The 13,001-nt window shown below is 35.5% G+C and overlaps 1 protein-coding gene across 2 annotated transcripts; it reads right to left on the reverse strand.

The window, feature by feature from the left end:
• Positions 1-250: 250 nt before the first annotated feature.
• Positions 251-12,241, reverse strand: LOC117317107. 2 transcript variants are annotated; one of them, XM_033871905.1, is made up of 7 exons: positions 12,082-12,241; positions 10,559-10,634; positions 7,147-7,301; positions 6,450-6,594; positions 5,813-6,013; positions 3,458-3,628; positions 251-3,124 (listed from the first exon to the last, which is right to left on the reverse strand). In XM_033871905.1, the coding sequence occupies exons 2-7, from the start codon at positions 10,581-10,583 to the stop codon at positions 2,484-2,486; spliced, it is 1,338 nt and encodes a 445-aa protein (XP_033727796.1). In that variant the 5' UTR covers positions 10,584-10,634; positions 12,082-12,241; the 3' UTR covers positions 251-2,483. The 2 variants fall into 2 exon arrangements, with proteins under 2 accessions (XP_033727796.1, XP_033727797.1); XM_033871906.1 differs by lacking the exons at positions 10,559-10,634; positions 12,082-12,241 and adding an exon at positions 9,665-9,926.
• Between the last annotated feature and the right edge of the window lie 760 nt (positions 12,242-13,001).

Consider the following 13,001-nt stretch of genomic DNA (forward strand, 5'->3'; position numbering starts at 1 on the left):
TTGACTTACTTTGTTTTGAAGCATTCATAGTTGCGACCAAATGTCTTATGAAGAAAACTATTGACTCTATACAATGCAAAACACTGAGAGATCGATAAAATGGTGTAAAATGAATGAGAACGTTTTTTCAACCCTGAAATATCATGTAAGCATGCAATACAGGGCCATTTGGTCAATTCTTATCTAGATGCGATGTATTTGCAACAGTTATCAACAACAGGTCTTCGAAAACAAAATACCGACAAATTAATTTTGTAACTTTTTTGTATATTTGCTTTATTAAATCGAAAAAAAATCACAGTTTTATAATAAAATTAAAATACCTATGGTATACATCAAACCAAGTACCAGAAACCATACATACACTTATCCAATGCTGATGCTGATCTGATAAACACATGCCCCTATTTTACCCCCCTCCCCCACAAATTTCATTTTTTTTTTAATAGGCATTTCAAAGACCATGCGATAAGTCCTTGTTTTCAATCTATCCGTTAACTTTATTAGGTTACAAAATTGTATTCAATATGTGGTATGAAATTGCTAGTGCTAGAGACCACCTCTCCGCTCCCTTCAATGGATTATACAAATCACAAACAAGATAGCAACGCCATTCAATTCAATTGTATCATATAACCCGCGGGCAATACACAGGCAATTACGGTAAATATTTATCAATGGTACAAAAACGGGTATCAATTTGATTAACAATTATCAAATCGTTGCATTTTCTGCAAATGTCATGGACATTATTAATGAAAAAAAGGACCACTGGCTTCTTTACGGTAACTCTCGATGAACCGTACTAAACGCAACACATAAGCTGTAATATATATATACACACACACATTCAAATTGCCTTTCCTTTAATTAAGCGAGTTATTCTGATATGTATCAAAGGCATACCAATATAGATATATGCTTTATGAAATTCATTAGTAAGATGCTTTAAAGGTCACGTGATGTCTGAAATATTTCAGTCAATTCGACCCTTTTTGGCCACGCCAATCAGTCCCTAGTGGTCAGTCAACATGTGTAAATCTGCCATCCCATATATATGATTCTACCAAAGTTTGATTTTTTTCCAGTGGCAGTTAAACAAATTTTGCTCAAAAATGTGATTTCCTTATATACTTAAAAGAAAAGTTTACCCCTTTCCCCGTGGCGAAGTGAGACCCCATGGCCAGTGTCATGAAATTCACAATTTTGGTAAAGCACCTTAAAACCCTTTCATGTATAAAGAGTATTTTATTCTACTTTATTTGGATATTAAGGTTTTTGAAATTTCAGTCAATTTGACCCCTTTTTGTCCAGCCCCTCATCCAGCCCTCATGGAATGTGTGGAACATTTATAATTCACAATTTTAGTTGACATTTGGCCATGGATGGTTTACTGCAAAATTCCATTGAAATTGGTTCAGGGGTTCCTGAGTAGAAGCCGAAAATGTCTTTTAGAATAGGTCATTTGAGACTTCGTCTCAGGTGACCTAGAAATATATGAGTCCCAACTATAGTGATTAATTAACACCTGAGAGAGCCTTATAGGAAAAGCATTGTTCCGGTACTCAAAATCCAAAAAATCTATTGCGTAATTAGGTATTTCACTGAACAAATCAGCAATATTATGAAATATATCTAGAACTCCTAATCTCCTATATTAGTAAGCACCATATACAATATATTACATATAAAAGCATTGCAATGAGACAAAAAGTGAAATGTCGGGGATACAAACATGAACAAATGACTATGAATAATCTATTTACAGAAATCTATAAAACCTACAGAACTAAGTAATTAGTATACATTTGCAATATATATGTATCAACAAAAGTATATCTTGGATGATCAATGAAATCTGTCAAACCGAAAGATGACATTTTTTCTGTTTTATGATATCTTAACACAAATCACTGCCGATTAATATAAAATTTATAATAAATTACAGTAACAACACAGCGGTTAATTCCCATTCTGAATTGTTTCCATTACGAAAATGTAAAAATGCACGTGGCACCATATGAGCACGAACATTCACGTACTTCGCAGGCCTAGAAATTCCCCATGTACAGGAATATGCAGAAGTTCTCTGTTAGTGATAGCAAAATAATTCCATGAAGATGAAAAACATGCTCATCGTCTTTCATTCATCTGTTGTCTTGGATGATAAGCCATATGCCTCAAATCGTCAAAATAAGTGTGAGCAGAAATTATATTTCCATTTGTTCAAGTATTCCGAATCTTTGGAACATGGCTTTCTGTTGCAAATTTTAACAGTCTGATTGCTTCAATTCTCGTCATACCGATTTCTCCTGTAAGAAGATCCGAGTCCAATTCACGGAGTATTGCTCCGTCAATCAATTGGTCTTTGAATTTTTCTGTATATTTTTCAAGTTTAAGTCTAACCATCCATTGACACAATTCATCAACAGATAGCTCATCAACGTTAACTTGACTGGAACTATCATTGGCACTTGTGTTCTTTAGTACCGACCTTGTCGGACTTTCCTCTGGCAGAAATTGTTCTGTATCTCTATTTGCAGAGGTCGGATTTTGACCTTCAGGGTCCCTTGACTCTGACATCTTCCGACGCAGATAATATTGACGTTCTGGTACTGGAGGGGGAGGCTTCTTATTGGATTCTTCTTCTTTGTCGTCTGTTGGAATAAAAGGCTCTTCTGGAGGGAGCGGCCGCGGAGGTTTTGGTGCCGTGGCAGGGATTGTGGTTGGGGTTTTGGTGTCACGACCGGGTTTTGTGCTGGTGGTTTTGGTGTCACGACAGGGTTTTGTGCTGGTGGTTTTGGTGTCACGACAGGGTTTTGTGCTGGTGGTTTAGGCGTTGTAATTGGTTTAGGTTTTGGAGCCGGCGGTGCTTTGATCGTTGTTCCAGAAATCATGTGTCTGGGATCGGGCTCGTGGTAGACTGAATCATCTAGCTTTGAATCATGTGGTATTATGTCGTAGACGTTGTCGTCAGGTGACCTTGGGACTAGTTCGGTATAAACGTCACGTTTTGATTTCTTCCTCCCCTTCTCCATGCCATCATCTATATGGCAATATTCCACAGGAGAGGCATACGAATATATGTCCTGACTAGTGGCGTGTCCTGAGTACACAGCAATATCTGTAAAGAATTAAAAAAACAACAACATGTGAGTGAATAGCACTGCCAAAATACAAGGGCTGATTGATAGTTGTGAGCCTCATAATGAAGGATTTGAATTTTGCCGGAAATATTGCATTATTTTTCAACATTATCCCATTCAGTATCTATACACTTTTGCCAGCGGTGTTTAAGGATCTCAATGCCACTTTTGTAGAATTTCGTTTCTTGGCTGTTCAGAAAGTCATCCGTTGGATGCCAGGGTTAGGAGTACAGTTGCCTGAAATAGCTATTTTCAGTTTTTTTTTTGGGGGGGGGGGGGTGTCACGCATACCCTCACCCAATGTAACCTACCTTCATTTCCATGAATGTTTTCAAATCTGATGTTCTTCATCACTTGGTTATGCATTTGCCTACAGACGGCGTCGAAACGTTCCTGGGGTTGACATGCAAAGCCATTAATAACAGACAAACGCAGATCTGGCAGGTAGACTGGAACTACGGTAACTTTACCGTATAAAGATGCTGTAACATAGCAATGGCGCTGACATATAATTCCTTCAATGAAACGAGTTGCAAACTGCAACACCTATGAACAACATACTTTTGTGATATACCTGGTATATGTTGTTTTGGATATGAGTTGTCTATATCGTTTTGTCAAAGTATAATCTATTTTATTTCTTAAACAAATATGTTCTCAGATATATTGTAATTGTAAGCTTTATTTTTTAATAATTGCAAAACAAGTTGTATTAACTTATATGAATCATTCCTGATGGCCAGTATGGAAACGTGCGAGGGGTCTTACATGTATATAGTATAGGGGGAAACCCTGAGTACCCGCCTAGGTGAAAAGTGTGTTATCACTGTGCCATTCGGCCATCCATTTCCCAGACACGATTCATTTAATAATTTTACAATTGACGCGAAAAAGGCAAAATATACAAATAATAAGAATGTTCTCCAATTGTCGAAGTCACAATAACTTTTAGGAAAGGACAATTTCCACGCGATGCAGATTTAATCAACGAAGAAAACAATACATGGTGAGTAATGTAATGTGATGTAGGCCATGGGAATTTTATTTACAGACACAGGCCGAGACATATATGCAAAATCGGTTGAAGTAGAGAGGCTAGACTGGCCACCAGACCCTAAGTTTTTTTTAAAGAATTGCCAAGCTAAATTCTAATACCAGATTATCTGCCCCTAGTTTTTGAAACTTAGTTTTGACAGATTAACTTGGTTTGGGAAGAACATAAGTGGTTGGATTTGGAGAGATCATAATTGGGCTCGGCATGGATATATCTTAAGGTGTTTGGTTTGGGCAGGTCATAATTGGATTTGGAATTAAGATAACAAGGGGTTTGGTTTGGGCGGATCATAATGGGGTTTGGCGTGGATATTTCATAAGGAGTTGGGTTCGGACAGATCATAATTGGGTTTGGATGAGAAACATAGGGGGTTTTGTTTGGACACGTCATAATGGGCTTTGGTTTGGTTTGTATACGTCATAATGGGGTTTGGTTTGGTTTGGACACGTCATAATGGGGTTTGGTTTGGTTTGGACACGTCATAATGGGGTTTGGTTTGGTTTGGACACGTCACAATGGGGTTTGGTTTGGTTTGGACAGGTCATCATGAAGTTTGGCATCGATATATCATAAGAGGTTTGGTTTGGACAGATCATAATGTGGTTTGGATGAGAAACATAAAGGGTTTTGTTTGGACACGTCATAATGGGCTTTGGTTTGGTTTGGACATGTCATAATGGGCTTTGGTTTGGTTTGGACACGTCATTATAGGCTTTGGTTTGGTTTGGACACGTCATAATGGGCTGTTAAGGTGTTAAATTTGAACAGATAATATAGGCTTGGATTGACAGATTATACAAGACTTGGGTTGGTTTTATAGATTCTTATGAACTGACATAGATAACATAAAATCAACTCTTAATATCAGAAAATTCAGAAAAACACTTTTCGATAAAAAAAAAGCATGGCCTAAATTCTTTACAATAGAGATACATGTACCAACTGTTACTTTTACTAGTTTCTATCGAGTCAAACTTTTGTGAGACTGGTCATTCAGACTCAGCTAATAATTATAGTCATAGTTTTTCTTTACACTTCCATATTTGGAAAGGAAATGATACTTTTGTTTCAAATGAATAGAAGATACAAGTACAAGAAAATGTGCTAACTGCAAAGCAACCAACACCTTGAAGTTGTGGTTCCCTTGCCATTATGTTTTATACTTTCAACACCTAGATATAGACATTTTCTTTACTGTGTCCAATTCTTGAAATAAACAGACTTTCTACTATATTAAAACGTGTATCATATACATTGTAATACGCAAAATGCGAAAAAAATACCAGAGCTTGTCCGTTGGTATATGTGGGTATATAAAATTTACTATACTTTTTTGGAGCAATGAAATGCTCATAATATTTGCTCATGATATTTGCTCATGATATTTGCTTATGATATTTTGAATTTGACACCTCAGTTATACTTTTCTAAACTGTTATGTCTATGTCTAGGATGAATAAAACAAATCAAAATCATGAACAAAATGTTGATATATCATAGTTATCATTGTTATATTATCCCAAGGTAACATATATATATCATACAGAAAATACTGATGATGCCGAAGAAAAATCTGAATTTTACCCAATAAATGCAATGTATTATTACTTACTTCCCGCCACGGCGTTTCCGAGAAGGAAGAACTCCTCGTGCGTATCAAGGAGGGAGATCCTGAATGCTTGACCTCCTGTCTGACGAGTACTTTTATCCGTATCGCCAACTTTGATAGTGGTTCCCCCTGACTTCCCAAACTGTACATCTACTGGAAAGTTGCATTTATTGACGATGTCTTGTAACGTCTCCTCCTTACGAACTGTGTAGGTATGACAATATTTACATCACAATACGAACTAGCATCCATATATAAAACGCACTCTAGCATTTTAGCATTTTACAATACCAGCTAGAACCCGGACTGAGTAATAAAATAACTTTGTTTGCCATATTATAGCAGTGTTTGCTTGTTTGTTTGCTATGTTCAGTCAGAGTAATAGTGTAGTAGCTGGTTAAAAACTCACGGGAAGCCCGCCTCATGCTATCTAGACAAATTGTGTTAAAGTTTTTTTGCCCGGGGTAACAACCACGAATTCACAAAGCAAACTAACCAGCTTGTTGATATAATATTGTATTCGTAGAGCATTCCAGAATATCGTATCGATATCACTAAAATAGTACTTACAAGTTAGATTATGTTACTCAAAATATTGTGGTGAAATCGGTTTAGCATTATTTGAGAATTTTGCTATCACCTTTATCTCCTTTGATGACACAAAACTTTGCGTCATAGTTAATAGGTATACTGAGGTGTGTTCCATCCACCCCCGGGAGGCGACAGCCATCACACATCTTAGCTATCACTCTCTTCTGGATTGAGTAAGTATGGATACGAAGTACCTAAAATGAAACAAATAATTATAAAATAATTGTCGTCAAATACATTGTTCTTAAGTAATTTATAACATATTTTATTACATATAAACCTCTGCATAAAGGCCACGTATTTTAGTCCCAAATTTAACATAACTACACATGAACTTCTGCTTCTGACTGTTCTCGTCAATAAGATGTTTGAAGTGTATTCCGCGTTATTAAAACAACTTTGAATACCGACATCAAAACTAAAACGTAATTCAAAATCGGTAAAACTAAGCCACAATAAAATCAAATATAAATGTGCACGGAGAACCATGAAAAGGTGCTAGAATAATAAAACCTGGCCCTGTTTTCATCAATGCTCCGTAACTTTTACTTTTTCCATAGGAACGCATTTCAAAATTTATCGAAAAGTTCCTTAACTTGGTTTTTTCCATCAAATTCTTCACTTTTTTCCAATGGAAATTTAAAGTTAAGCAATTTTCAAAACTAAAGGAGCGTTGATGAAACCAGGACCTGGTGTTCTGACAGGATAAACGTCTTCTTCTATAGATAACTTAGTATATAACTTACCTGTTCTCTATCAAATGTATCCAGTACGACTTCTCCACAATATCCCTGTGTTATCATGATCAACTTTGGGAGACATTGTTTGAAGTGAAGGTAAAAGTCCTTCACGCTCATCTCAACCAGGTCGCACTTGAACTGATATGTTGCCATGATGTCAACTGAAAAAACGTCATAACAGAATGTTCAGCCAACGAGATAACAAATAAAAAATGACAGTTACATATCATCACGATTACTTGGTTTGATAAAGTGACAATAATAATGATAAAACTTTCAGTTTATTTTGATAAGTGTTTTAAGCAATTCATTTTTATGTAAAAAATTACAAGCTACAGTAATGCATTTTAACAGTGATCATTTGGAATAGAAATAGTTCCTTTAAGCAATACGAAATTGAAACACTTTTGAGGAAGTCGTCGCGGCATTTGCAGCTAATACGATATCATCAGGAGTTTTTTTTATACCGTATCAAAATCGTTAAACTCAATTTATCCTATAAACAAATGTTATCGATTTGAAGATATTTAAGGGTTAACTGTAATATTTTTTTTTACGTTATTGAGCAATAACAAACAAACTGGGGTGTACTCTTTTCATAAACCGCTTCGCGGTTTATTCAGAGTACACCCCAGTTTTTTGTGTTATTGCTCAATAACGTAAACAAAATATTACAGTTAACCCTTATAATTTAATTAACAGCGATAAGAAACATTTTCATTAAGTTTAACATGTTTATTATTTCTAAAAACACATCGATAAATACAAAATCCCGTGAACAACGATTACTCCGCTGACGTCACAGTTATCTTTTTTTTATGTTATGAGATGATAACATAATTTTTGAGCCAATGAAAATGCTTGTTACAAGCAAAATTAAATTATAAGGTGTGAACTACCCGCTGTTAAAGGCATTGCTGCGCAAGATATAATGCCCGCGAACTAGGTCGGACTGCGAAATATTAGCCCTGTGGTATTAACAAATCTTCAATAATTCAATCAACATATTCGCACGGCATGAATGCATTACCTTAACCATAAAGGTCATTATAATGTACTGATTAAATGATTTGTGACTTAGCTATAAACAAATGTTACATCGATATCCACATGATGACATGAACCGGATATGGTGGCTGATTAGTGTCATTTTAGCTTTATCACACTTGAAAACGTGAAAAAGCGAAAGTTAGTATCCAATTTTCGCTTTTTTTTTACCTTTTTAAAATGCTAAAAAGCGGGGGAAATGCACGCGAATAAGCGAAAATATCATTGATCAGCCATCATACTTGGAGCTGCTGACAGATGCAATGATAACATATAGTTAAAGTGTATTGAATGATCAGACATGAACAAAAAAGAAAATCATTTGAATGGTCCTTTGTGAGAGGGCAGTTATCTTCTTACAAAACCCTGCCTGTTGCCTGGCTTGTATACATAATAAATGTCTACGCCTATAACGTATATGAGGCATGCCTACAAGAGTGTCTGTAGTAACGTTATATCCATGCCATGGTAAAGACATACCTGCTTCTACCTGTTCATATAGAACACGGCTTCCATCTTATGTATATTGAAATGTACAAGTGATATCTACAAACAGAGATGTTATCTTAAAACACACGTTTTGTAACAACAACCCTACTTAGACTTTTATTTATTACAGTCTTGTTTAAATAGTGAAGCTCTGCAGAGCTCTGATTCTTACGGCTATAGTAACAGCATAAACTTAGTTCTGTACAGCTCTGATTATTCATTTACCATTGTAAGGTTATTGCTCTAGAGATCCGATTCTTACGAATAAAGCAATATAAGGTTAGCTTTGTAGAACTCCCGATTCTTAAGACAATGGTAACACATAAAGTTAGTTGTGAAGAGCTCTGATTCTTTCGACAGTAGTAACAGCATAAACAGCATTATCTCCGCTACAATTAAAGTATGATGTTAGATTTTGCCTTTTACGTACAGCTCTGAAAACAGTTATTCTAACAAGCAACTTTGGCAAATCACATAATTAGATACATATTTTGCTAATATCTAAACAAGCATGATATATGTTAAATATAGCATAATCCAGAATAACAAAGCTTATGTGTTTCAAATATCAAACAAAGATTTGTATCAATACGAAACAAAGTGTGAGCTACACAAGCATTCAATGACTCAGCCTGGCTCTGCTGTACCTAGCTCTAAATGAAAGGTAAAACTACGGTGTGTCTTGTTCAATCCTTCACCACATACTGAATCACTCGGCAATGTTTATGTATGCACATTCATTGTGAACGATACACAATATACGGGTAGCTGAATATTAAACACAAAATGAATTTACAGTTCCCAACATACAACGTTACATGGGATGTGGTATACAAAATATTTTGAACCGTGAACAGAAAAAGAAAACTTTTAAACTGGATAACCACAGACAGCAATATACAATAACAAATAAGCTCGTCACATTTTCTAGGATACTTATTTCACGTATATATAAATAAAATGTGAATATAGATAAATAGCATCTCACCTGTAATCGAATATCAAGGTAAATTCATTGAATTCCCTGGCAGGTAAAACTTGACGTTAAACATCCCTGTTTAAAGAATACCTGTGCTTCCTGTTTGAAAACACTATCGCTGGGCTAGTTTATTTATAGAAACAGGAAGAGAATTGTCTACAAATGATTTGGTAGTTTAAAGGTGTTCCGAAATGCACAGTCAATAGCATGTGTCTATACATTTAGGTATATTATGTATGTAAACGTTATCGTGTAAAACAACGTGACATAGATAATATCAGAATCTTGCATATTTACATTGTATCCACATGCGTGATAAAAACACTTTTATATTTTTTTTTAGATAACTATTCATGAATAAAATTAATGTAAAATGTATACTGGCACAAACAAAGTGTTTAAATTTCGTTTTGTAAATCAGCCATTTGCATGTTGTATTTTTCAGAATTCAGTTATCAGTCCCTGAAAGTTTGTACTAAAAACACACAATTCAAATACTGTATGCACAATTTGTTTACTCTACAACAATTGAGAAAAAAAGATATATAAAATAGTATTAATAACACTTGTTGGCCCTGATTGAAGTGAGCGAGAGGTCTGACTGAGGGAGGAATTCGGACCACCCAGAGAAACCCCAGGTGGCCGGGCAGGTGACCCAATACCTATTCACGTCCGATTGCGGAATCGAACCCCAATCGCTTGGTGAAAGGCAAGTGTTACCACTGTGCCACTGAACCACCCGACCACGCACAAATGGCAAATTAGATACAACAGTACCAAAATGAATCAGAACCTGTATCATACAGATTCTTCGTCCTTCTAGCTACGTCAATGATATTAAAGGCCTAAAACTAAGGTTGTATTAAGCAGGTAACACATGTGTGTATCATCAAGGAAACTTACCTGGACCTGGCGGTTTCGCCTCCATTCTGAAGCTGGGAGTTGAATGTTCGGTGTAGCTAAACGAGTACGATTACCTCTGTGGAATAAATTAACAAATAACAATATACATGTAATTGCACAGATAACATCAATAACATCATAAGCACGTTCTACATCCATAATTATAAACATTTCCCATGCAATAAATATATTTACATATGATAAACATGTGTACTGTATATTATTCTTTTTCAGTATTACTTCCTTTGCGATTTCTTATTTTTCCTGTTGTATCATCACATCAAAATAAAAATTGCACAAATTTCTGTCTATCGTGAAAATGCTGACCTTTTACTACCTTGGTATATTATTACAAGCAAGATAACAAGTTGTATATACATTTTAATAAAATTATATATTTCTATAAACGCACATCATTCTCTTGCACATACATTATTATTACTATGTTTCACATATCTATTAACTTTACCTTTTCCAGGGCAGTTCTCTTATTTCCTTCCTTATGAATTTATTTTTTTATTTCTTTCCAATTTAAATAAGAGAGTAAAAACCCTTGCATAAATAAATAAATATACCTGGCTTCAGTTTTATGTTCCCTAACCTAAGGAAACTTCTTTACTTAAAATGTCCTATAGTTAAGAATAGCAGAAGGTTCCTTAACTAAGAAGTCGAGATGAATCTGGGGCTAGACTGGATATAGGTGCCTGTTCCAAGTACATTATTAGAGAATAAAACTATCGTCAACAATATACTAAAGGTAATAGGATACTTAATACACTGAAATACCTTTCTCCATTCAAGTGTACTCGTGCAGAAGAGCTCATACATTATTACAACTTTTCTCCACTTTGTCTGTTTTGACAATGTAATATGTTCAAATCAAATCATATACCCAAGGGTAATAGATTGTCTGTCATTAGAAATCATCATTCTGACTGCACAGTAACTATATATAAACCCAACTTCGCTAGCCAATGGTGTTCAATACGAGACTCTCCTAAGGGTGAAAAAGTTGATATAAACCATGGTATCACACAATATATTTGTCTTCAATTAATATTCCGACTTCGTATCAGGAACGAACATTTTGACGTGTTTCCAGAGAACTATAGGTTTTTAAAGTGAAAAGGTGTTAGATATTTCAACTCTGACAAATAGTGATATCTTCACACTGCTCTACCCATACAAAAGGCAGTGTTTATAGTCCATTGTGAGAGCACATGCAAGCATAGCCCTCGTCTCAAAATATTTGGCTTGGGATCAACTACTGTACCTGTCAACTGCATTTCAATATCTGCGAATAAAACCGTGGTAAACCTATAATTGCTTACCTCATTCGTTCAGTATAATAAACCATCATCTCCATTAACTTACACTAATATTTAATACATTTTATACCCACCATTATGACTTATATTTTATAAACATACAATTCGTAATGATACGAGAAGCTTATTATAGTAAGTAAACTTCCTGGTCGATTAATTGTTTGGAAGGCGCGTTGTTTCTACGACTATATTTACCTTAACAGTTATATTATGGTATCGCTGTTGTCTTCAATTGTTCAACAAATGTTGCACATGTGGATATGAAAGGAATTCTCCAACAGTGAATGCATCCGTCGGCGTTGGGACAGACTGGGTGTGTGCAGTACTGGAGTTATGTAAAATACCGAACTAGCGACAAAACAAATTATGGAACGTTATGGTTCAGTAGCTCTATAGGTCCATCGAACTACTTCCTGGTACCTTTCAATATATATGTATTTAATTGTGTTGTTTTGTTAAAATCGCCGTATAAATTCGGTCGTAGGATATCATGTGTACTGCTCAGGAACATGATCGTACAGTGAATATGAATGATTATATTAGTAATGTTCATGATTTGATTTGACGGGAGATGTGATGTTGAATTGTAGATATGTGTCTTCCTTTGCATGCTCAAAATGAAAAAATACCATAGGCATGTCTTGTTTATCGATACAATAGGAAGTCTATTTCATAAAGCTGTTTTTTTCACCTGCATTTACACCCTATATATCTAAATTTCGAGTAAATAAGAATAAGTGGGTAAAATTCCAATAAAGCATGTGCCTAAATGCCAATAGGTGTTTTTACAGGTAGATTTACATGTTGACACCGACACATTTTACAAAAAAACAACAACAAAATAATCGCTATCAAAACAAGTTTATGTTTACTTTTGTTTAACGTCCTATTAACAGCCAGGGTCATTTAAGGACGTGCCAGGTTTAGAGGTGGAGGAAAGCCGGAGTACCTGGAGAAAAACCACCGGCCAATGGTCAGTACCTGGCAACTGCCCCACGTAGGTTTCGAACTCGCAACCCAGAGGTGGAGGGCTAGTGATAAAGTGTCGGGACACCTTAACCACTTGGCCACCGCGGCCCCTCTATCAAAACAAAGTGTCCTCTTGGGAAATCAAC

Source organism: Pecten maximus, chromosome 18, assembly GCF_902652985.1.
Source record: "Pecten maximus chromosome 18, xPecMax1.1, whole genome shotgun sequence".
NCBI classification, from domain to species: Eukaryota; Metazoa; Mollusca; class Bivalvia; order Pectinida; family Pectinidae; genus Pecten; species Pecten maximus.